The sequence below is a fragment of the Diadema setosum genome, chromosome 10 (genome assembly GCF_964275005.1).
Source record: "Diadema setosum chromosome 10, eeDiaSeto1, whole genome shotgun sequence".
In the NCBI taxonomy this organism is placed as follows: Eukaryota; Metazoa; Echinodermata; class Echinoidea; order Diadematoida; family Diadematidae; genus Diadema; species Diadema setosum.
This window is the reverse complement of record NC_092694.1, coordinates 20,158,220-20,180,660: the sequence shown is the minus strand read 5'-3', so window position 1 is coordinate 20,180,660 and position 22,441 is coordinate 20,158,220. Positions and strand designations below refer to the sequence as shown.

The window sequence follows — 22,441 nt, the reverse complement described above, 5'->3', positions numbered from 1 at the left end:
ATATAATTTCTCTCTTATAGATATATATGTATATATATATATATATATATATATATATATATATATATATATATATATATATATATAAAACCAAATATCAAACCTTACAGGAAAGCTTTGTCTGCAAGGATGAGGAAAATATACTGTTTTTTATATCCACCACATCTTGCAGTTTTATGAAAGATCATTTTCTCTACAGAAATGTGATTTGTGATTTTCGGTTTTGTTTTTGGTTTTTCTTCTCTCTCTCTGTCTTTTTCTTTTCTTTTCTTTCTTTTTTTTTTTTTTTTTGAAAGCACCTACTTCTTCGGGGGCTAATAGACTGTAATGACAACAAAGAAAAGAGAAAAAGAAAGAAAAAAAGAAACTGCAGAGGAAAAAAAAGGGATGATGACTGATATCATCTAATAATCTCATCAAGTGAACAGGACTTGGCATAGCTTTACCACCTCACAAGATAGTGATAGCAAGTACACATAAAAGAGCCTCATACTGTCAGAAATAATTAAAGGTAGTACCTTTTCTCAAACATCAGAATACAATGCTGAAAACACAACATGCTTAACATGTATGTTTTTAGGTACAGACCAAATACTCCACCTCAAAGGCTCTGCTGAATTATCATCATATGCTACAGAAACATGAATGAACACTAAAGAGGAAAGAAGCAGATATATAAGGGCACAAAAAGACCCTGGAAATTCATGTTTACACAGGGGGTGTATACACTCATGCAGCAGAATCTCTACGACACATTGCAAATCAACTATTTTCTATTCTAACCATTAAAAGCACACAACCTACATGGGAAAACTGCAACATCATTGTACGGACTCGATGGGTGGACATGCAATTCACAGGCTTCTAACAATAATGACAGCAATATGCATCAAGCAACGTTGCATGCAACGTTTCTTGTTCCTTACCTCACTGCTCATGGGCCTGAGCAGGTCCGGTATGACATTGGAGCCCGGGGTGGGGCTGTAATAGGGGCCCTTGAGAGTGTTGGTATTAGGGGAGGATGTGGTGATTGTGGTAGAGGAGGAGAGAGGGGGTGGTAGGACTTTGGTGGTACTTTGGTAATGGCTCGAGGGGTGCTGGTTTGACAGTAAATTGCCTGTATTGGCATAGTTTGGGAAGCCAGGTCTTGATGGCTGTGTGGGGACAATGGGTGAGCCAGGCCAAAATAAGGACATGAGGAGGGCAGGGGAGACCACACAGTAAAGAGAAACAAAATAGATAAATAGATAACACATACACTCACTAGAAAGAAATCAATTGGTTTTCCTTTCTAACCCTTCTCCATGATATCTAATGTATTTGACAAACGTTACAAATTACATTTTCTCACTAAATACACAGAAGAAAAAAAAATGTCCATTAGAAGATAGCTTTAGCCTTGAAAATAAAATCAAGGGATTACATTGACAGATCAGGGATCACCTTCTCCATTAAAACAAATAAAAAAGATTGATAACAATGTGATCTAAGAGGATGAATACCAAGCTGTTATGAATGTACATGAACACTTGAATACATGCAGTATCACATTAATGAAGCTGGGTTGCGAGAATTAAATCATTATCTTTCTAATATAATTTTTCTGTTTTGGTTTATTTTTAAACCTCAACGTCAGAATCATGACTTCATAATCTTTACATCCTAAAGAACAATATATCCAATTAATGCCATGTACAGAAAGATGCACAACTATGTCACCAAGTAGCAGTTGTTTCAATCTGCTCAAGTTTGGTAAAGGTGATTAATCCCTGATTGTAACTTACAAAGCTGTGCACTATTACACATAAAGTTGACACAAAGCAATTGTGGATGTGTTCAGCTGATTCAACACAGTACCACCCATTTTGTTCTTATTGTTTTACAATGTAGATCATATGCAGAAGGTTAGGAAAACCAACTTGAACCACTTCCGGTCATTTGTCATTTCCAGAACAGAAACAACCCTTCTCCCAGAACTCAAGTGAACATCCTCTTCCAGAGCTTTGACTGTTCGGGCATTGCAACAAACCTGGGGTCACATTTCCTGGACAACTTCCTGTACAGAACTTCTGATGTACACTTTCAGGTGATAATAGGAATTTGGTTGAATGGCATCGCTGATCAGAATGAGTACACTGTACTGATTGACTGATTGACATATGGATGGATTACAACAGGGCACAACAGCAACCCCCCCCCCCCCCCAACACGCACACACACATTATGTTCATGTAGATGATTTGGTGTAATTTTGTGTGCAGCTGCACAACACACAATGAAATATCCTTTACATCAAGATGATGTGTATAACTTGTATATGTTCACAGGCACCAGTCTGCCATATCAATTCCTTGAATGCAATGAAGCACACAGTATGATTGTAGATCTACAAAATTAACACCAGAATAGTGAGTGTATTCAAGGTACTGTACTCTTCTACCAACAGTGTTGTGGATTGGTGCTGACGAGCATCACACTTCTTTTTTATTTCTGCCCGACATGAGGCACCCGTCAGTCCTCCATCTGGCGTTATGGGATGCCTCCTACACACTCTTTGCTACATGTGGGGCACACAGGCCATCCAACACAGCATCTTCAGAAGGTTGCTGCTGGATGGGAATGGTTTCTCCACAAGATCCTTTACTCAATCTAGAAATGTCCTAAGTTGACTGGTATGCATACAGTTTGCATACAGTACACCTTGACATTGTGAGACACACGACTGGCAGGGAATCAAAATGACATGTTTGACACTTTGATGGCACAGCCCCAAATGTTTTGTCAGAGTGGCTACATTGTGGATATATCATACATTCCTTGAACAAGAGATTTCATCTCTCAAAATAAATGGTTTGAAATTACATACAGAATGCATAAATAAACCCTAAATCATAATCAGAAATATGATGAATAGTAAAATTTGAGCATTTGCACTTAACCTCTGACCTATGACCCCATGACCCACAACTTTCTCCAGTTGATAACTACCTGTAAATATATAATAACCGGGGATGATATTGAGGTTTTCTTCTTCTTTTTTCTTAAATGGAAATCAAAATTTTCAGGTGATTTTAATACATGAAAATTGCAAAATGTGTCCAGACTTGAGAAAAAAAAAATCTGAAATCGGATTTAAATCTACAGAATATCATGCCTGATTAAAATACACCATTTCTCATGATATGAATTTTCATGGTGATTCTGGAAAATTTTACTTCACCGTAACAAGTGGGCATTTGGGCAAGAAATGGTAGTACTGAGAGGCCTCTATACAAACAATAAACATTGAAATATATACAACACACACATCTGTATGGCATAGGAAGACATGAATGTGGCAGATTTTTGGAAAACTCTTTACCTTTGGAGGTGGCTCCTCAGGGAACCCCCAGGTGGAGAGTATCCGTCTCTTCTCTTGTTTCATCAGTGCCTCCTCCTGCTCCTTCTCCTCCTCCAGAATTTCACTTTTATCACAAACAAGAGTTAATAGGAACAAGGTGTCAGATACATGGACAAATTCAACATCAACAACATTCTAGAGAGAGCCTTCATCTTGGCTTCATACATTACAGAATCTCATAGGTCTGAGAAAAATCTGAAGAAAAATCTATACAGTAATCATATCTGTACTCTGAATTTTCTGGAAAGAAATACCTAGTTGGTATTTTTGACATTGAAGAGCAAGGCATCAGACTCAGCAGATTCAAATATTGTGAAGCAATGACCCAATAGTCATGAGCTCATGAAGTACATACAGGTTGTATGCAAAAAAAAACAAAAAAAACTCAATACAAACCACAAAGTATCACAAATTTGGAATATTTCAAGATTGGTAACTAACATTGAGATGAATAGGAATTATTGCAAATTTTCATCCCCTTATAAAAAAAAAAAAAAAAAAAACAGAGAAAAGAATAAACTCACACTAATACATCATATATCAACTCAACAATACATTGTACCTATCACATGCACAGTGATGAATGAATTCCTCACTTAAAAGCACTTAAGTTTACATACATTTGTAGCTGCATTTAATTTTTCTGATATGAAGAATGCAACAGTGAATCAGAAATGTTGTCATAGCAACATATCCATCATCAGCTTACTTTTTAGTGTGTTAGATTATAGAAATAAACTGAGTAAATCAACAATATCAAATAGATAAACTCATTGAAAAGCATAAATATATGCATGACATAGTGTAGTGCATTTCCAACTGAAAGTATTGTTTAATTTTCTTTCACCTGCATGTATTGGGAAAGAAGGCAAAGAAAAATAATGCATTGCTTGAATGTTATGTTGTGCTGCTGTACAGGTATTTGGGAAGAAGATATCAATATGCAAATCAATGAATTCAGTGTTAGTACAATTGTTACAAATTTCTTTTAAAACTACATGGATACATATTTACAGGTATAAGGTAAATATTCCATGATCACTATAACAAATTACTGTACAAATTTAAATATATAGTTAGGAAAATGTATCACACCATGCTTATGGATGTGATGAGAAAATGTCTTTTGCATGTTCACCCTCAGATATTTTACAATCCTTTGGATCATTTTCCCAAATAAAAGGAGACAATATAAACTACTTCTACCATCTATCAGAGTCAACATTCTCATCATCCTCCTACTTCTATCATCCTAATCCTATATTCCATTATTACTATCACAAGGCTGCCAACCTCAAGATCAAGAACATACACAATAAAACAAACAAAGAAACCAACACATTTTGGTTAAGGAATGGGAAAATTGCATGTATTCAGCATAAAATTTTTTTTTTCCTAACAAATATGTCAATCACATATCTTCTCATTTTTAGTGTAGAAATAAACAGTCCAAATATGACATGTTCTGGTATCACCATCTCCATCATGGGCCAAGCCCTGATCAAAACTATGCCTGCACACGCTGAAAATCTTGAGACAAACTAACCAGTGTTCACACATGCAAGGGACAGACTGCCAGCGATACCACTCCTCAAAGGGGAGAAAACTGTAATCCTCATCAGTCTGAACTCCCAAACAACTCAACAACCAGACCATGGTGATGAAATCTCCAAAGCTCAGCCAGCAGATTAGAAGACACTTGAGATGAAACAGGGATTGTATACCAGCAAGGTGCTCTGGAAGGTCCTAGCTCACTTGACAGGAGAGACAGTTCTCTTGCTTGTTACAGAAAATATGTGCCACAATGAGTACTAGTATTTGTGGTGAAGTGAGATGAGTCACAAAACTGCAGCTCTCACATTAGCTTTGATAGCCATCAGGTGCATGACAAGTTCCTTTATACTCCAGTGACCTGCTGTCCAGTCAAAAGGTAACTGCTTTATTTTTCGAATTCCTTGAAAGCTTTGGAGTTTAGCAAACTGGCTCATCCCAAGTTCAACCCAAGGAAATGACGTCACTCCTGATATATAGATTAGATATGGCAACAGGATCCAAAAACATGTTCCCACAAGCAGAGTTACATGATATGTTAAATATAAAATCACAAAAGTGACTTGAATTTGCTACCAATTTCACGGAAAGTATTTTCCCATCAGTTTCATGGTCAGTAAGAGAGGATAGGTAGCAGAAGTTTGCTGAATCCAAGAATCAGGATGGATTGAAGGATGGCCTGCTTTGCCCACACTCTTATAGCTGCCAGCTCCACGTCATCCTATAATTATAAAGGATGTTATTGACATCATGCATACACAGGAAGTATTACATAAGTTTCTACGTAAAAGAAGCAGCCCATGCTGAGACAGCTCCCCTCGGGACAGCTGTGGGACTGAGGTGAAACGTGTTTCCATGGTACAGCAGCTGAAACCACAGCATGAATCAGAGCTTTTAGTTTCAGTGCTGACGGTACTCGCAACAGATTTGCCTCCGCCTTTGTTGAATAGATTCACACATCATAACATGGTAAACAACCCATACCTAGCTCCTTGAAAGTTTAAAAAAAAAATGATGTAAACAAATATTTCATTGTCAGTTCTCAAGAATAACCATGAAAAAGCTTCACAAACATTTTACATGAAAGAAGACAGTGTATCATTGATTATTTATTCCTAAATGCCTTTTATAGTGTAACAAAAATAAATTTGCATTGGTTTTTTCATGGCAATTCAACAAGTATCACTTCCTTAATATATATATATATATATATATATATATATATATATATATATATATGTGACCCGCTACAACAAAATGATCCTAAAGTCGGGCGAGGTCGATTATTTGAAAATTGCATGACACAATTCCCTAATCTTTCTGCTTTAAATTGATATATAACACGTCTTATAAAAATAATCGGCTGCGGAGATATCCATGTTTAAAAGAGAGCATGTCAAGACGTCTGGGAAATCACTGTTTCGAGAAAAGCGCCCTAAAAGTTCTCCTTGCGACGCAATCACAATCAAGAGACACGCCAGTCAGTATTCACCTCCGGACAATAGAAGTTAAGCCCTAGCAACCTCCGAAATGCTCAGGAATAGCGCAACCCGCCCGCACGCACCAGTCGACTGGGCAGTGTGCGAGCTTCACGCTTCGGTTAGCGGCAAGCAGCAAACTGACCAATGAGATCACTCTGGTCGTTGTTAGGGGCGGAGCCTATGTGTGGCGCTCAATCCAAATGTTCGAACCAGTTTCTGCTTCTTTGAAACGCCAAAAAAACATGGCCCAGAAAAATGCTATTTTTTGGTCTTTCCTTTCATCATTTTGCTTCAAAATTTCGACAGATGATAGAAGACATGTCAGACTCTAATAATATGTCAAATTCAGAAAATCGTAAGTTTTGACCAATTTTGATGCTCTAACTTCAAACTCGATTTTCACGGCTTCAACCGTGCGCGACTTTAGGACCATTTTGTTGTAGCAGGTCACATATATATATATATATATATATATATATATATACATACTGTATATAGAAGAAATACATTTTCATTCAGCCAAGAAATGTTTTGCAGACTACATTCAATGTGACATAAGCCACAACTAAACTTAGATTGATGTTAGCTACAATATAAATACATGGTAAACATGTCATGCACCATGACTAAAAAGCATTGGAATGTGTAAAAAAAAAAAAAAAAAAAAGAATTACTCAAACCCATGACTTGCTATCTGGCTCTCCACTTCATCAGGTTCAATAAACATGTGAAATAAAGAATACGTACAATATGCCAGTACTCACTCAGTTCTGTCCATGTACATGTAAAGGGAAACAAAGTTGTTTTGCATTCCCATTTTCATTGTTTTTGTTTTGAATTTATAGTGGTTTCTTTAAAACTACAGCCAATTAGGTCAATCTGGTACTTAAAATGAACAACTTTTCTCTGATGGTGCTACTGGGAGTACCAGTATACATGTATGTTCTAGTCTATATAAAGTATGTATTGTACTTCCTTTTTTTAGTGCATATCAATAGCTTTGGTGTCCTTACATTGCATTAGAACTTAGTTTCAATGAGTAAGTTAATACTTTTTTGTTATGACCTTTCCTCTGCTATTTTTCAAAAAAAAAATAGTAAAACATTGAAATAACTCTAACCTTTCACAAGACCATTCACATCGTCACAAAGCAAATAAGTACTGGTTAAGAGCTGCAAACTGTGCATGTGCACATACAGGCACACACACAAATGAAGTACTGTCTGCAGCAGGGGTTGTGTTGCCAAAGCAAAGAGTCAACAACAGCAGCTCCATAAACAGGAAGTGCACATTTTGCATGGGCAAAGCACTTGCTGATCACGAGGATTTGATATGAATTTTGATAGTGGCATGAGCAGCCAGGTGTTGCATTTTAAACATGGTTCTCTGAAATACCAATGAACTGAAAAAGTTCAAGACCAAAATAATCAATATAAGAATATTCTGATTATAAGTTAAAATCATGCAAACTCTGGGACTGTTGTTAATATGCACACTAGTTTGTTTTCAGTGTAATCAATGTTTTCTTTGCATGATTAATTGATGGAAATATATACATGTAAATGACATCATTCCTTCTTTAAAGTAGATTCATTACATCTTTAATGATACCAAGGGTTTCACACCAACAAACAGCATATCATGCCCCTCTAACTCCTCACTAAACCACAAAGCCTTACAATCTGTATAATACACTCAACACAGATTCTCAGGATCATGGGATATCACAAGTAACCTCACGGTCAATCTTTTTTCATCCTGCACACCTCCTCATGATGATGAGATGATATATGAGATTATGATTTTTCTATGCCAGTCTCGATGTACACGGTACTCCCCCCTCCCCCCCCCCCCCCAATCTGCCTAGATTTTATATCCCGCATACAATAGTGACAAAAAGCAAGAACTCTAGAAACTAAAGTTTTGCTCCCAAACTGAAGTGTATGAAAGGAAGTTATAATGCCTTGTCAAAACAGAGTGCAATTAAAAACAATTACATGTTTGAAAATATACATAGTCACATGCCTCTCTGTGTGTGTGCGCGTGTTTGTTTGATGCCACAAACTGAAAAATTTATAGGCTGCTCAGGAGGTTTTGTGTAAAGTTTTACCCTTCACAAGCAAGAGCAAAGCAAAGTAATGCAATGCAGTCAATCTGAAATTAATTAAATAAATAAATACATATTAAATAAATAAATAAATAAATACAATTGGCAGCAAATGTATCTCAGGATATTAAGTCTAAAAAATTCAGTAATAATACAGATATTTTTTCTTCTTTTTGTGACTGAAAATCTGTGTGAAAGTTTGTTACACTCTGCTATGGTAATGGCCTGACGTGATTGTGCATTATAGATTGTATTATTTGCATTGTTAACATATTGATTTCTACATACAGCTATTTAACATGTCTTAAATGTGATTTTGGCAAGGGGACATTGTGAGGTAGAAAGGTAGTGCTTCTCTTCCTGCATATTCACTCATTCTATTCTACATCAAATTTTATCAACTAAACAAATTAATAAGAACAAATGAGAATATCTGCAATATGTTAAAGCAAACAAAAGATAATAGATAAGCAAAGTATATTGCAAAAGCTGCTGAACAAAATGATAATCTTATGACAGGGAAAATTGAGAGTCCCATGCCTAAACTCATAAGGGTGCATAATTTCCTGTGTGATGTGTTCTCAAAACTTACACTTCCCACTTACCATGGAATTGATTGATTCGCAGCCAATAGAAGGCATTCTTCCCTCATAGCACTCAAGATATAATATATGCAATGAAGAGGCAAGGTACACATTATCTAAATACAGCCAATAATGCATTCCTCCTCATACAGTAGATAATGCACCCAGAACGAATATCATACTGTATAAGATGGACCACACAACAGTCATATTCATCAAATTTGTATCAGTGTCTTCACATACCTTTAACTATGAAAATTTTGGCATTTTTGTTGATGTCATCCTCACTATCAACATTACTATCACCTCCATGACCTATAAATCCACTCATACATGTAGTGGTAATGAAGAATTGGTGACGTATTTCTGTGAACATCATGATATACAAATGTGCAATCAAGGAAGACAATGACAGTGCACCCTACCATCTACCAAATAATCATAAACTATAATACTCGGCAAGCACTTCTCTGCATGCAAAATCAAGTAGATTAAAACTGACAATATTAAATGGCATGTTTGAATAGAAACCATTCCAAAAACTAGAATTATCACTGAAGGTGATGAATACCCCCGCCCCTAGTGTTGCTTTATAGTATGTGATGTCATGAGGGCAATGACGTTAATACCAAGTTTGTGCACTTGTGAATTGGAAACAGAATAATTTTAGTTTACTGTACAATCACAGAGTTGACACTGAGTATAAAACTTACAGCAAATGGAAACATGCTTTCCCCCAGCATCACTACACTTAAAGACCATAATACACACCAAATTTGACCTTCACAGCTTGAATGGTTTATTCTGATACAAAAATGAGTGGTTACCATGGCAACAGATTTTCCTTAAACTAAAACATTAGTGTCTTGCAAAACTACACTTCTAGATCATGATACATACTAAATTTGACAGTAATTGCTTGAATGACGGAAAAGTTATTCGATCTGCAAGGTTTTGGTAAAATTGTGGTTACCATGGCAACGCTTTGTGTGACAAACACAAAAATTATGTGTTCCACATCTATACCTCAGGGCCATAATGCCTACCAAATTTGGTTTCAATTGCTTGAAAACTGTGGAAGAAGTTCACTCCACAGGATTTTTTTTTAAAATGCAGTTACCATGGCAACACATTGTCCGATACCAATACAAAGGACATTTTGCAAAACTACACTTAAAGAGCATCATACACACCAAATTTCCCCTTCATAGATTAAACGGTTCAATTTGATACAAAAATGAGTGGTTACCATGGCAACACATTTTTCTTATATTAACACATTGGTGTCTTGCATAACTACACCTCCCGATCATCATACATACTAAATTTGACCTTAATTGTCTGAATGAGGTGGAAGTTATTCAATCCACAAGGTTTTGGTAAAATTATGGTTACCATAGGAACGCTTTGTCCGACAAACACAAAAATTATGTGTTCCACATCTATGCCTCAAGGCCATAATGCCTACCAAATTTGATTTCAATTGCTTCAAAACTGTGGAAGTTGTTCACTCCACAAGGTTTCGAAGAAAACATGCAGTTACCATGGCAACGCTTTGTCAAGTACAAACACAAAGAGTATCTTGCATAACTACACCTATAGATCATCTGTAGATACCAATTTTGAAATTGATTGCTCAAATACTATGGAAGTTATTCAATCCACAAGGTTTTGGTAAAATTATGGTTACCATGGCAACGCATTGTCCGACAAACACAAAAAACATGTCTTGCACATCTATACCTCAATATCATCATTTACTATAAGTTTCATTTAAATTGCTTCAAAACTGTAGGAGGAGTTCGGGACGCAAGATTTTGTAACAGACCAACCGACCGACCACCTGCCCGACCGCCCGCCCGACTAACATTACGGTGATTCCTATATACCCCCTTCACACTATGTGTGGCGGGGGTATAATTTTGCATCTTCCTTGGTGTATGTAGCATAGAGTGTGTATGTCCGACTTTATGTATATTCTGGAGTTAAACAATTAATGTTCATTGACAGAAAGAATTGACAGAAAGATATTGAGTTGGACACACATCTCTATGAGTGGTGAGGACACAGCTGTCAGGCAAACACACTGGAGGTGACAGCCTCAGTAGGAAATGACATCATTCCTTTCACTCTACTCGTGACACTTTGACACTCTCTCCCATCCTGGGCCTCTACTGGCATGATGATGTCACGACATGACGGGGGTAAACAATAAACATCCACTTCCGCAGCAGATCACGTATGACCAATAATCTTTTGAATTGTTGAGAATCTTCCCTCTACGTACGTCATCCTCTAATAAGTTGCCTAATAGAACTCATTTAGTAAAAGTTTTTCCCTCTGTGCATACCTGGCATCAGAAATTCACATTGGAACCATTGCATTGTTGTGAAAATAAGCAATGAATAGTCACTTAAAAAACCACATCATACAGCTCTAGATTTACAATATCACAAGGCATCCCTATTTGACATTAAAGGACTGTACAGTACTGGTTGAGGTGGGGATTCATGTTTTGAACATTCCTAAGTGCGATAATGAGAAACCTCTTATGAAATATGAAATAGCAGGTAATTTTAAGAAGGATTCAACATTTATTTGATGAAAATTGGTTTTCAAATGGCTGAGATATCCAAAAAAATGATGATAATAAAAGGCAACAGGCCACGCCTTTTATTATGATATCTTTGTTTCACCTCGTTTTTGGATATCTCAATCATTTCAAAACCGATTTTCATCAAGCAAAGTTTTGATACCCCTTAGAATTGCATACTCTTTGACATCTCATAGAGTGGTTTCTGGGTATCTCTCAAAACATTAAAAGCTAAATCCTCACCTCGACCAGAACTGTACACACCCTTTAAATGCCATTAGAAGGTCTATGTCCCTAATGAAAGTCAAGGTAATTGTGATTCTGGAACTTTGAGTCATGCAGTGAAGGACATGTAAATCATACATAATTGCCTTACTGACTGCTTCAAAGTGCATGTAAGTAACAGTACGTAATACACCAGAAGGTGGACTGTACTTCACATGAAGAAGAGCATACAGTCATAACTGTTTACTCTGCAAACAGTTTTACTGCATCACATTTCATCTCTCTGTCTTCTATATTTTTTAAAATCAAATTACACCCTTCTTTTGACCCAACTTTGCAGCTTACACACAGTCAAGCAAGCAGCACAATTAGAATAGATTTTACACACCTACAGCCAAAATTAATTTGATGATGCATCATTGTCAAAACCTGAACTTCCCACTAAAGAATACTCACTCTTTATGGTCATGTTCTCATATTGGATATGTGGCCATATGAACTTATATTCTGGTATGTTACCAAACTTGCAGCATGAAAAATATCCATGTGCATGTAAAAAATTTTACAGCAAGCAAAAGAAAGTGTGTTTATAACAAATGGCAAGCTTACAATCAGATTGGCTGTGTGTATTCTCCTGCATACAGGGTATCAATGCAAAATCAACAGAAACCACTACTAATACATAATGCTGGGCACCAGGAAAATGATCCACAGCCATTGTTCATGATTACTTAGAACAAAAATATTTTCTAAGTCCAGTATCAGCAAGGACACATTTCTTCAGTTAAAAGGTATGAAAATTGCTTTATTATTGTTTTGTTTATCAAACTAAGGCTAATCCAAAGAGTCAAATAAATTACTTGTTTCAGACAAAATGACCAAATATTAGAATATAGTCCACATAATACGCAGAATACTATCAGCTGAGAAAATGACAGAAATTTTCCTTGAGTGCAAAGTCTTTGTAGTCAGAATAGCAGCATTGGTTTAACCAAGGATATATGGAATGCCATGATAGGCAGCCATAATGTCTCTAAACATTTCATATCTTTTCAATAGTTACAGTAACTTACATTACCTTCCTCATATGTTAAAATCTACACATGAGATTCCAAGCATCCTTTGTGTTCAAAGGCAGAAAATGCTGTCAAAAACACCTACATCACTACACTTTCTGAATTCCTCAAACCAAAAAAAACCTGTCATGGTCAACATTCTTGAAGAAAACATGCTAGGACATTCCAGAGTCATGACAATCTTTGTAACTCACTGTAATCTTGTCTTGAGATCCTTGAAGTTTGGCCTCTTGGAGGGCTCATAGGACCAGCATAGCGTCATGACGCTGTACAGGGTTGGAGGGCAGGCAGGGGGCATGGGCAGTCGCTCACCATTCTCTATCCGACCAATTACGTCATTGTTCTTCACTCCTTGGAAGGGCTTGACTCCATACATGAGAATCTCCCACATACACACACCTACACAGTGGATAAATGTACCATTACCTGGGAAATTATGATTCAGTCTTTGAAAAAGAAAAATTGTTTTTATGGAAGCATATCAACATTTATAAAACTTTATTGATTAAGTATGAAAAATTAGAAAAAAGTCTGTAATATTTACATGTGCTTCATCAAAATACACAGGATCCTTTGAACACATTCATACATTTTCTAGGAATGATGAGAAGATGATAATCTAAAGTCTCAGTTATGAGATTTATCATAGATTATACGGTTTGTGCTGCCATATATTTGTCATTAATAGTGAAGCAGAGACGAAGCATTTGTCAGTGTCTTACAGAACACAAGAATATCCCATATCAAGCAAAATGTAGGAGTTTATGCTTGCATGCAACAAACAGACTGTGCAACCATGTCTTCAAAATCAATTTCTGTGGCTTCTTTTCACTTAAATACACTGGCCACTACCAAAATAAACAAATTAATGAAAAAGGAAAAATGATATCAAATACCACAGCCATTCATCATGTGCTGATACACTGCAAAACTCAAGGCATAATATTATATGTGTGCAGTATCACCATGCCATGTTGAATAAACAGCCCCCTCTATGAGGATGGAAAGTAATGACAAGTTGCATGGCTCTTAGGAAATATTCTAATGCTACCAAATTTTTGTGTCCTTATCCTGCATTCTTTATCATTTATGCATGTACTGCAATAATGAAAATTAATTCTGTTTTTGCAAAGAATAAACCAAAATAAAAATTTCTTCTGAGAACAAAAAACAATAATCATTAATATGATTTCTGCACAAAACAGTCAGATGAAGGCAGTCATTACATGAAGTTTGAATGCAGTGACAAGATTCCATATAAAATTTTTGGTAATGACACAAATGCTGTATGTTCCTGTGCACGAATGAAATATGTCTCGTTGAACACATTTCTAAAGTTCAGGGGTCTTTTTTATTCAGGCATGGTATGCTCAACTTTGAATCAAAACAGTTGTTCTTCATTAAATTTACCTTTTCTTTCAAAAGTAAGTAGCAGGATTTTTCCATGAAAGTAAAATCAAATTGCAGCTCAATGTTTCAACAAATGCTTTGACATATTTGCAATACCAGACTTACAATTGCTGATTCTTTGAACTTATGATCATGGTGAAGTTCATACATCTTTTCTCTTGTTAAGACATAAAAGGAAATAAACTACTGCTGGTATATGTGTCAGACACATGCTTGACACATTACAGAATGCTTAAAGGGACTGTACAATACTGGTTGAGGTGGGGATTCATGTTTTGAACATTCCTAAGTGAGATAATGAAAAGCCTCTTATGAAATATGAAAGAGCGTGTAATTTCAAGAAAGATTCAATGTTTATTTGATGAAAATTAGTTTTCAAATGGCTGAGATATCAAAAAAAGTGCTAATAATAAAAGGCAACATGCCACAACTTTATTAGGATCTCTTTGTTTCACCTTGTTTTTGGATATCTCAGCCGTTTCAAAACCGATTTTCATCGAATAAACTTTTGATACCCCTTAAAACTGCATACTCTTTGACATCTCATAGAGTGGTTTCTGAATATCTCGCAAAACGTTAAAAGCTAAATCCTCACCTCGACCAGAACTGTACATACCCTTTAATGCCATCAACAACAACAAAATGTCAGTCAAGACTTTACAGTTTTTTCGTTGTTGTCTACGCTTGAAGCTTTACTCATATTTGATGAGAGGAAAACCAATTTGGTTGTTTGGACACTCTTCGTACACTGGCATGGCCATTTTTCAAGGGTGGTGTCATATGTAATGGCGTAGCAATTGTAGAGTAAGAAATGCAGACATACTGTACATACCAAACATCCAAACATCACTCGCAGAAGTGAAGCGTCTAAAGTTGATCGACTCTGGTGCCATCCACTTGATAGGGAGTTTACCTTTAGAGGCTGTGCAGTGAAGAAAACAGAGTTACATACTACAAGGCATAATTGTACAAGTGTACATATTTGTCTTAGTATATATCTATTTACACATTTTGTGAATGCTTTAGAACATGTATCATTGACTTCAATCACATAAACTAATCTTACAGTCTTGCTGCTGATATTGCTCATCCCAGATAAATCAGGTCATTAAAAAACAAAACCTGTTTAGAACACAGTGCAATCATCAAAATAACAAACAACTCACTGCTCTATGTTTGTGCTTTGCACTTTTAATAGCTTTTTTTTTTAAAGCCAAATAGCATATAACAGAACTCTCCGTTTAATCAGGAACCACTTACTCGGGTACCTCTTAATGGCTTACAAGCTGGAAAACAGTTCCTGATGCACGTTATATTTACCAGATAATCAGGTAGGTATTATGCATAAACAGGTAGGAATTTTTCTGATTAACCTTATCAACATGTATTTCCATAGTTTCTTGCAGAAAGCCTTTATTTTTTTTTCGGTAAATTTGTGTAAATATAAATCATGGAGAAACTGTGAGGTGCTAAGAGTCGATAGAGAGCTTAGGTTGACGTTTTAAAGGGGATGGCTAGTAACTGATCAGTGGGAATCAGTCGAAATGCTGGGGATGATTGTTCCAATCCTTGTGGGATTCACTTAAGAGTACATTATATATTTATTGTGCTAAAATTATTTGCTTCAGAATGGTCTCACATTCAAGTAATGTGCAGTTCAATGTTTCCAGATTAGCATGCCTGTACAGTGACGGGGCGATCGTTAACAGGCCATAAATGATCGCCCCGTCACTGTACAGGCATGCTAACCTGGAAACATTAAACTGCATATTACTTGAATATGAGACCATTCTGAAACAACAAATTTTCACACTACAATAGATATATAATGTACTCTTAAATGAATCCCACAAGGATTGGAACAATTATCCCCCAGCATTTCCACTGATTCCCACTGATCAATTACTAGCCATCCCCTTTAATTTTCCAAACAATCTGCATGCAGCCCACGAGTCCTCATCAAGCCAGGTGTTGGCAGTGTGTGTAGTTCTGGTGCAAGGGTTCATACACGGTATGCATAAACGTGCTTACTTGTACCAGTGATACAGCGAATCGGCCATACACTGCACATTTAGCATGTTAAACTGCAGACACTATTAACCAGCTAGTAAGTAAGGCTGTTATGTGACTTCAGATGAGCTGTTGCTGTAAATGAAAAACCATGCAGTGTGTCTGATGCAGAAAGGTGTGTTATTAATAAGTGGTATCTGCGTTGTGAATGAACATGCTTTCCAATTAATCGGGTACTCCGCTTAATCGAGTAAGAAATGCTCTGCCAGACACTACCAAATTATTAAAAGCGGAGACTAAGGTACATTTATACTACACAGAGTCAATCACAAATAACACCAGGTAGGTCGGTTTGTTTCTGAAGATATCAGCATCTGGGTAAAGCTCCTATGAACATAATGATTGATCATTGGGGACTGTACTTGTTATTTATTACTTGGTACTTTTAAAAAAACATCAACAAAGTATACCTTTGTAGTAGGAATGGTCATGGAGTAATCTAGAGAGGCCAAAGTCTCCCAGCTTCACGTTGTCCTTGGCAACCACAAGCAAGTTCCTTGCAGCAATGTCTCTGTAAAACAAAATTAAGCATGGAAACAACTTCCATCAGTTGTTGACTCTTACTTTACAGTACTCAAACAGCCTGCATATTAATGCAGCTATAACTTATTGGTAAATTCATTTCCACTAATAGCAGAAGTACAGTGTAGCTGCACATTAGAACAAAATACATGCTCTACAGCAAACATGCCAAAGTTGAGTTTATCTTGCAAACTTTTGATTGTTCTATCACTGCATCCCAGCTGAAAAATATTACATCATGTACTTTTCAACATGAATCATATTCTTCATATGCACTTAAATTCACAAACATATTTTGTATAATGTAATGACAAACAGCAGCATGCAAAAGAGTCACCTATGACTGTCATATTATATCTTCCCTTTCAAGAAGCATGGGAAAACTTCCAGCTCAAAAAGGTATTGCTTTTGATATAGACCGATTCGGGAAGGGATTTGTGTATTTGGCCCTCTATCGGCATGGGCAGCGCCATTACTGTGGTGTTCAGGCGGCTAGTCTGTGGCTTCCAGACTGTCTGTTCGTACCTGATTTCCTTTTCAGAATACTAGAGCCCTCTAACGATAAAAGAAGTAGCAGGTTTCGCTGGATGGTCTTGTAGATGCAAAGGCAACGACTTCGGCGGGGGCGGCAACTTCGTTGCCGCTTTGTCGCCGCGTAAAGAGTACAGTAAAAGGAGTACAGTTGGCAAAGGGTCTGGAATCTAGACTAGCCACAGCGTCGGGCGAGTTTATTGTGAATAACACTTAGGAAACTTGGTTCTACTAGTTTCATTTGCAGTTAATTATCCGATTTATTGTGGACACTTGCGTTGACAATGGTCGATAATGTCCGAATATTATTGATCGAGGTATGTAGATCTTTTTTTTTTAACGTAGGCCTAAATGGAAGTTAGCCCTACCTAAGTCATGAAGTAGATCTAACGTTTGACTCTAACGTTAGAAGTAACATTAGACCCAACACTAACAGATCTATCGTTAGACGGTTTCTAATTTGTAAGACTGTTTCCTCATACGGTGGGTTGAACTTAGAAACTGCTTTTTGATTCGGAGCTTACCTAGTGTGTTATGAATTTATGACTGAAATAACTTAAACTAACGTTAAGCCTGGTAGCCTAGGACCTTATTAATACGCCTATGCCGGTGCGTCGTCCCATGAGCCAAGGAGAGGCTGCGCCGCGCGTTCGTGCTCCCCCAATACTCAACCAGTGCACTATCTTTGACATAGGTCTAGGCCTATCAGTACAGCAGTAGGCCTAACTGTTACAGTTACACAGTTTTGGCTGTGATTTACAGACGAATAGGTTGACTCTGTTCGATATCATCAGATTTAGACTATAGCATTCAAAGGATAAATGCATTAGATTCTACTCCCCAATAGACATCCAAGGTAGGCCTAAAATATGTTCTTCAATAAAGTAACCTGCTGAAGTGATTGGACTCTCCGGCTCTCTCTGGAGCAATCTGCTCTAAATGTATGTTAGTATCCATGTAGATATCTCAAATTCTTCACTAGGAAATTGCACTAAAATTACAGGAAATGCGTGGATTTCTTATTTCCAATCACTTTTAAAGTGTGAACCAAGTAGTTTATCAGGAACAGTTGATATCATTGCCGATTTGTCGTTGCTAACAAAATAACATTCGCTCTTCGATTTCGTGAGCTGTCTAAAAGCTGCGAAGCTCGCGAAGGACGAGTTGTATTGGATGGTAACATGCAAATCGATTTAAGATATCAACGATTCACGGTAACCAATTTTGTTCAGATTTATGAGCGTGACTGAAAAAAACCCCAGATATTGAGCATATATCCAGTGACTTTAGTGCAATTTGATTGTGTGGAATTGGAAATATCTTCATGGATATGAGAGTATTTCAGCAACACAATTTGTGTAATAACGTTAATATCCACTCATTAGTCGCCGAAAGATATGTAAGATAATCTATATCTTGATCACAGTATTTGCCATTGTCCAGTATAATCAACCAGTGCACCCATAATAGTTGTGAAATTTGCAAAGACAGATAGTAATGTCGTTCTAAGTAGCATGAAATACATGAAATACTACCGACTTCGTATTCAGTTTGTGTAAAATGTACACACGCAGGCATACAGCCATGCACCACGGGGGGAAGGACACCACAGTTAAAGCTAATGGCTGCGCCCAGTTACCACAAATTGTCTGCTGCCCTCAACGAACCTGAATCGGTCTATATATGTTCTTTAACCACTTCACTCAGTGAGTGAAAGTGCAATGGTGATGAAGAAGGTAGTCAGAGTTGAGTCATTTGAGTGGGTGTAACAGACACATTGTGAGGTAGTGGTGTGAAAGGCTGTAGTAACAGTACATTGCAACTGGAATGAACATCCATGTAGAATCTGGAGAAGTGATACATCTTTTCAGAATTGTCGAAAATTTCTTAGTATGTCTGCTGGCTTAATAGTACATCGTACTTCACAGTTAGCAGATATCAGCCACAACAATAACAAAAAATCCTTTTCAAAAATCTTTTGAACTTGTCAAGTTTAAAAAAACAAGTTAACATAACGTTTTAGACCGCATTTCATATCTGAGCTGAAAACCCAATATCCTGGCTTGAATTCATTTGATGGTTTTGTGGTTGGTGATCACAAATGAAAGCAATGAAACAGATAGAACATATCTTATGACCATGTTTACTCACTTGTGATTTATTGAAGATAATAACACAAGCATGTCATATTTCATTGTCACTGCCAATTAAAGGGATTGTATAGTTTTGGTTGAGACCTAACTTCAGGTCTCTAACATTTTTGGTGAGATAATGAGAAACCTCTTATGAAATATGAAAGAGCATGTAATTCCATGAGGAATTCAATGTTTATTTGATGAAAATTGGTTTTGAAATGGCTGAGATATCCAAAACAGAGAAATTCTAATAAGTGTGGGACCCACACTTTATCACAATCCCTTTGTTTTACTTTGTTTTTGGATGTTTCAGTCATTCTAAACCTGATTTTCATCAAATAAACTTTTAATTCCTCTTAAATGCTCTGTACTATTTCATAAGTGTTTTTTTGGTATCTCGCAAAAAGTTGAAAGCCCAATTCTCATCCACCAATGCTGTACCATCCCTTTAAATTAATATAATTGTTGATGGTAATCGTGAACATGCCCTTAAATTCTTCTTTTTTTTTTAATCATTACAACTGTTTTCCATACAGAGAGCAGGAGCAGATCCACCTTTATCTAGTTTTACTGTACAAAATCAAACTCACCTGTGAACAAACTTCTTGCTTTCTAGATAGGAAAGGGCCATGCTCAGCTGGTAGGCGTACAGTATCAGGGACGCTAATGTCAACTCTTCCTTGTGTGTCTGCAGAAACATCCTCATCTAGAAGAAATACGATTCATATCTAGCATTAGATAGTGATTCAGAGGCTGTGTACACCATGATCACCTGACTATATATAAATGTTCTCTTGAGAGAAGCTAGCTGGAGATGACAATCTTGATGACAATCCTGCATCATATCCTGATTGGTATTAGACTCACCTTTAAGACATCAAGTGCCCAATCTTATTTTATCTGATTAGCTCACAATACACTGCTGCCTACCCTTTCACCAAGTCTGACTCAGTTAGCTTAAAGGAGACTTCATATGATTTTCAGACTTAAGCATTTGAACATCTATAAATTGGTCATACCGGATACAGAGTTTCAGAATTTATAGTTATTGGGATAAGGAATAAGAATATTTTCTAAATTCATTACAAATCACAATGAATGATGATGATGGCATAGCAGCTTCATGTAAGAATGCATCATTGGGTGCTCAAGATAGCAAAACAAAAGAAGCATGCTTGAATTCCACACAAGTATTACAATTTTACAAAAGGAAGCGGTATATGTGATAGAATTACATTGCTGCATTACTGGGATATGTGAGCCTCCTATGTCATCATCCTTGCTCAATGTAATATGTTTTGGGTTTAAAGAGTATTGATTCATTTGCTCTAGGTCCACAAACAATTCCACAAATCTATAAATGACACTATTAATTCATGTACTACATGATGTGAAATTATAGAATTCATCTCCAATGTCCCTTTAAGGAAGCTGATTGAATATACCAGGTGGAAGTTCAGTCAAGGCACATATCATCCATATCAAATCCAAATCTTGATTTGGACTTGAGTTACTCTAGCTGAAATGTCAAACTGCAAGACTAAAATCATGTGAAACTTGAATGTAATCATGATCTACACTATATTGCAAGGTTACACAAACACCTTGCTTATACCCAGTTTTACTGAGATTCATTGTATGAGTGCCATTTTGGGTGTTAATCAAGGTTAATTAATTATCTAAAAAAAATAAAACTGAGAAATTTGATCTTAATTAATGGTGTAGAAAGTCATACACATGATTATGATGTAACATTTTAAACTGAGGGCCTACAGCCCTGGTTCACAGAGAGCTTTGGTGTCATTCCCTTTCAAATTCAAACTTCAGTAATGAATGACCACACTCATGTCCATTGCAAGAACTTAGAAACTATCACGTGACTGGCTGTTATAAGCTGTTGTTCTGCAAAGTGCAATTATTGTACAGTGCTACTGTTGTCAAGTGTTGAAGGAAATGTGGCTTTGAAGTTTTTAATACACTATCACAACGACAAAAGAAAATTACCATTATCCAGCCACAAAATGGACATCAAGAAGAGATACTGTATACGCCATGTATATTTAGCGAGTCTAAATTTTTCGCAAATCGGGATTTCCCGATGATTTCGCGAGTGGTTACAGTCGCGATCATAGAGTACTGTACTGAACGGAGAAATGTGTACGTGTGCGTCACATTCACATCGGGATCAGAGTCATTATTTTCGCATGTCTTTAATATCCCGAATAGCACCTGATTCACGGAATTTGCGAAAATAAAAACGTCACAAAATATTTGGTGTATACAGTAACCTAAGATACCTCCAGCACCATTATTGTACTGAGTGGTGGAGTCATGGACAGAGATATTAGCATCATAAAGAACTGTCCACTGATATAAGTTTAAACTATCTACAAAAGGGTATTCTTTGAGAAAATCCAATAACAAACTGAATCACTGAAATGTTATCTGAATACAGGACAGTAGCTTTTGCTTCATTTTTTTAAATTCTTATAGAGTACTGCTATTATTGTTTTTGTCATCGTAACTATTGTCAAGTTGCCATGGTTGTTGTTACTAGTTTTTGTGCCTAAATTTTATTTCATTGACTCTTTTGACTGATAAACAAAAGTTGATACTCCAGTGTGCTGGACTGACCTCTCCAAACGGCGCTAGCTCCATGACAATCCAGATGGGTGGGTCTGTGCACACTCCTATGAGTTTGATGATGTGAGGATGGTCAAACTGCTTCATAATGTCTGACATCAAGACAAAACACA

General features: G+C 36.6%; 1 protein-coding gene across 4 annotated transcripts in view; it reads right to left on the bottom strand.

Annotated features, from left to right (window-relative positions):
- LOC140234291 (focal adhesion kinase 1-like) overlaps positions 1–22,441 on the bottom strand; it is a 189,279-nt gene that overhangs the window by 15,013 nt on the left and 151,825 nt on the right. For all 4 annotated transcript variants that reach the window (XM_072314350.1, XM_072314352.1, XM_072314351.1 and 1 more), the window contains 6 exons: positions 22,320–22,420; positions 20,276–20,391; positions 16,908–17,008; positions 15,260–15,349; positions 13,212–13,416; positions 3,362–3,464 (listed from right to left, as the gene is read on the bottom strand). In XM_072314350.1, the coding sequence (XP_072170451.1) occupies positions 3,362–3,464; positions 13,212–13,416; positions 15,260–15,349; positions 16,908–17,008; positions 20,276–20,391; positions 22,320–22,420 (716 nt within the window). The remainder of the gene's footprint in view (positions 1–3,361; positions 3,465–13,211; positions 13,417–15,259; positions 15,350–16,907; positions 17,009–20,275; positions 20,392–22,319; positions 22,421–22,441) is intronic.